Source organism: Aplysia californica, unplaced genomic scaffold, assembly GCF_000002075.1.
Source record: "Aplysia californica isolate F4 #8 unplaced genomic scaffold, AplCal3.0 scaffold00544, whole genome shotgun sequence".
In the NCBI taxonomy this organism is placed as follows: Eukaryota; Metazoa; Mollusca; class Gastropoda; order Aplysiida; family Aplysiidae; genus Aplysia; species Aplysia californica.
Window position 1 is genome coordinate 397,217 of NW_004797814.1, and position 3,947 is coordinate 401,163.

General features: G+C 42.4%; 1 protein-coding gene across 1 annotated transcript in view; it reads left to right on the plus strand.

Moving 5' to 3' along the window:
* The window catches only part of LOC101861311, a 58,852-nt gene extending 55,226 nt beyond the window's left edge, over positions 1-3,626 (plus strand). The window contains exon 2 of the mRNA XM_013087090.2: positions 2,243-3,626. Within this exon, the coding sequence (XP_012942544.1) occupies positions 2,274-3,155 (882 nt within the window). The 5' untranslated portion in view covers positions 2,243-2,273 and the 3' untranslated portion in view covers positions 3,156-3,626. The remainder of the gene's footprint in view (positions 1-2,242) is intronic.
* Positions 3,627-3,947: the final 321 nt, after the last annotated feature.

Consider the following 3,947-nt stretch of genomic DNA (forward strand, 5'->3'; position numbering starts at 1 on the left):
CTGTCTCTCTCTCTCTCTGTCTCTCTTCCTCTCTCATTTTCTCTGTCCCTCTCTTACTCTTTCCATTACTCACTCGTTGTCTCGTTTTGTCATTATGGTTCAGTGCTGTGTCTGTACAAAATTGTATGACATGATAAGTGTTTTCATGTGCTTGGTCATTGCAATTTGTTCGACATGACACTAAATACACGTAATTATGAGGGAGATTCGAGCAAACAAACTGATGATATAATCAGACCTAAGAGATCATTAAAAGAAAATCCACATGATTGGCAAACAGTGAGCAAGGCTGCAGAGCGAATGACAGTAATGAAGGAGTGAAGACAGCGTGATTTGATGTACTATACTCAACCCAGCCTGTGCTTTATCGTATAAACATCTATACATCCTTCTCCGTCAGTGTTCTAAAATCTGTTTTTACTTCTTTCTTTTATCAATGTAAACTTTTGAAATACCCAAAATAAATCATGTATTTTATAATATCACTTTATGAAGTGCAGAGACAAACATTCGCCAAGTGTCTTACACGGCAATTATAATACCATAAATTAATTTGACCAAATCTGTAGCAGCGTTGTACTCTCTAGTATGCCCACGGTTTCATGCCTATATTTTTAAGCGCTTTTTATCTAAATCTTTCTTGTGCCTATTTGAATCTTATCATTACCTATTCGAGATTGCCAACACAGCGTCTCCAAAAGATAGGAAAAAGGTTCAACAATTTTGTACAAACCGAATCATAGCTCGAAAGTCTAAAAAAAAAATAAGGAGCAAGAACATATTGGATCAGTAATTTCCTGATAACAGGGTTGTGATGATTACATTCACACTATGTTCTCCTCTCTCACAAAGGACATTATACTAACAAGCTGGGACAAGTGGCCATGTCACGACTCAAACCTTTTAGCGGATATCTCTGAGTAGCGTTTTCAAAATCCATCACGTGATCCTGCGTGACTGTCTTATTGAAACGGGCGGCGAGGTCTAAAGTTAATAATATCCGAAAAAGGGTTGCAGGAGAGTGGAGAAGAAGCTGTCTAAGGGTAGAAATGTCACAAATATTTTTAAAAAGCGATGCAAGAAGGTCAAGAAAATGGAGGCAGACATTTGACCTTTGAGGGACAAATCGTATTCAACAGGACAGACACAGGTGTGTCATGGGTTGATACAACTTCAGAAGAGATCAAATTGCAATGACTGTATTTTGCTGCCACGAATTAAGTTGGGGAATACAATACTTTGATGAGCAGGAAAGTTCCGTCTCAAGAACAATGCAGCCTGTAAGAGTATGCCATTTTGTAAAAGTTTTCCCATTTTCACAAAAAAAAATTACTGGCTCATACTCATGAAATTTTGCAGTCTTACTTTCTTTCATTGTTACTTTCTTTCTTTCTAGCTTTCTCTCTCTCTCTCTCTCTCTCTCTCTCTCTCTCTCTCTCTCTCTCTCTCTCTCTCTCTCTCTCTCTTTCTCTATCTCTCTCTCCCTCTCTCTCTTTCTCTCTTGGCCTCACTCTCTTTCTGCCCCCCCATCTCTCTTTGCCTCTCTCTCACTCACTCTCTTACTCTCTCTCTCTCTCTCTCTCTCTCTCTCTCTCTCTCTCCCTCCCTCTCTCTCTCTCTCTTTCTTTCTTTCTTTCTTTCTTGCGCGCGCGCGTTCTCTCTTTTTTTCTCCTCTGGTTTTTCCCTCTCCCTCTTTCTTTTTTTTTCTCCTCCCCCTCCAAAGTTAATTTCTCCCTTCTATGAACGCTCGCGTGAGCTCTAGTATGTATGAGTTTTGTATGTGTATGTGTGTGTGTATATGTGTGTGTGTGTGTGTGTGTGTGTGTGTGTGTGTGTGTGTGTGTGCGTGTGCGTGTGTGTGCGTGCATGTGTGCATGAATATATGTGTTTTTTGGTCTATATGTTCGTTGGCGTTTATATCGTTTTAAAGATGGCAAAAAAGAAACAGTGTGCAAAATTGGGTCCAGAAAACTTCACTTGCTCATACCGGAATATTTTAGCTTAATCCAGATTCCCTTCACTTCTTGAAATGCCTAACACTGTGTCTAGTAGAGCTTGGGACATAAACACTAATAAGGGACACGTAGCCTTCAAGATTATCTCCGCCGACTGTTCTTTTTAATGAATCGTATTTTTCTTTTTACTTAAACCAGCCAGGTAGCTTATCTATCTCCACGCTGTTGTAACTTTGCTGACTCCCAACATTGCGCCATTATGCTTATCTTTACTTTGTCTTTTTCAGATTGACGTCCATTGGAACAAAGCAGGGCAGGATGGCTGTCAGTGTAGCCCTTGTCATGTTGTCGCTTGGTTTCGCCTTCACAAGCGCCGGCATCGTGTCCACCGGGGATAACAAGACCCCACCCAGCTTCGGGAAGGGACTGAACACCCACAACTTTCAACAGTGGGACGACTGGATCAAGAAACGAAGTCGCTTCAGCTCTCCGTGGACACAAGGCGATTTCTCAGGGGACAAGTTCCAGCAATGGCAGGACTGGATGTACAAGCGAGGCTTCGGTATTCCCGACTCCACTGTGCTGGGCTCTAATGGGACCCCAAGGTTCCAGGGTTGGTCTGAGTGGATGAGCAAGAGAGGTTTCGGCATCGGGGCGCCCTTTGCTGGCTCCTCGGACAGCGAAGGGGGTCAGTTCCAACAGTGGCAGAACTGGATGGCCAAGAGAGGATTTGGAATCGGAGGTCCGTTTCCCGGCTCTGCTGATGGTGACAAACAGGCATTCCAGCAGTGGCAGGACTGGTCGAAAAAGCGAGGATGGGACACACCGGTCAATGGCTTCGGGGGTGGACCTGGAGCGCCTAGTTTCCAGAGCTGGGTGGACTTCACCAAGCGTCAGCAGTTCGATCCTCCATCTGCTAGCTTCGGAAAGGGAAACTTTCAGAACTGGAACAACTGGTACAAGCGTCAATTAGATGGAAGCCGTGCTGAGTTCGGCAAACACCAGTTTGGAAGCAGAGACGAGATGATTAACTATCAAAATTTGTACAAAAAGAGTTTGAAGAAAAGACAACTTGGCTACGCTCCTGAGAGATTTGGTGTCAACCGCTACTTCGCCAATGGTCTGCAAGACTGGAGGTCTACGTTCAAAGGAGTGAAGCGTAGCAAGGCTAATGAAGCCGCGAAAAGCAATGATCAGTAAACCCAAAGAAGATGAGAGGAAAATTATACTAAATTTTATAAAATCCTGTCCAGAGACCAGATTGAACGAGTTTTAGCTTTGTGAACTCTGTCATGTCTCTACCTTAAACATTAATATATACCATCGCCACAGTCAGTAGACCTGATGTAGACCTGGAGATGCAAGAGGAAGTCAGAGGGAAGGCTGGGACAGTGAACTGATAGCCTTAATGAACATGGTCGAACGACCACTCTTACAATTGAAAACGTAGAGTAACACTTCCTAGCCTAAAGCATTACTAGTAGGAAAACGGAAACATTGTCTCACTCCCTTAGTAAGACAAGAAAATGACGTTTACTCAACTTGCAATTCATTTCAATTTTGTTCAGAATTTATTTTTTTAGTTTTATTGATAATTTGTTTATTTGAAAATGTAATAAAAGCTTTCAATGTCCTTTTATATCAGAAATAAATAATGGTGTTTTGTTTTCACCCCCCTTGTTTATGTATTGTATGTAGAGGTGTGCATTCACTAACATCAATGACAATGCGTACTTGATCATTATGAAGCACTTTCATTGGGGAATGTTACTCGCCAGGGGTGATGCAAATATTGCTGCCAGTTATACTCATTTGTGTCTTCACAGAGAAGGGCTCATTGATATATCATCTATTATGCTGGGCTTTGGTCTGGATGACCATGATTCGAACCCCCTGATACAGGGTTATTGAATTTACGTTGTTTGGGAAGTTACCAAAGCTCCTCACCAACTGGACTCTGCCTGATCAGAGACAGACGTTCGATTCGGAGGT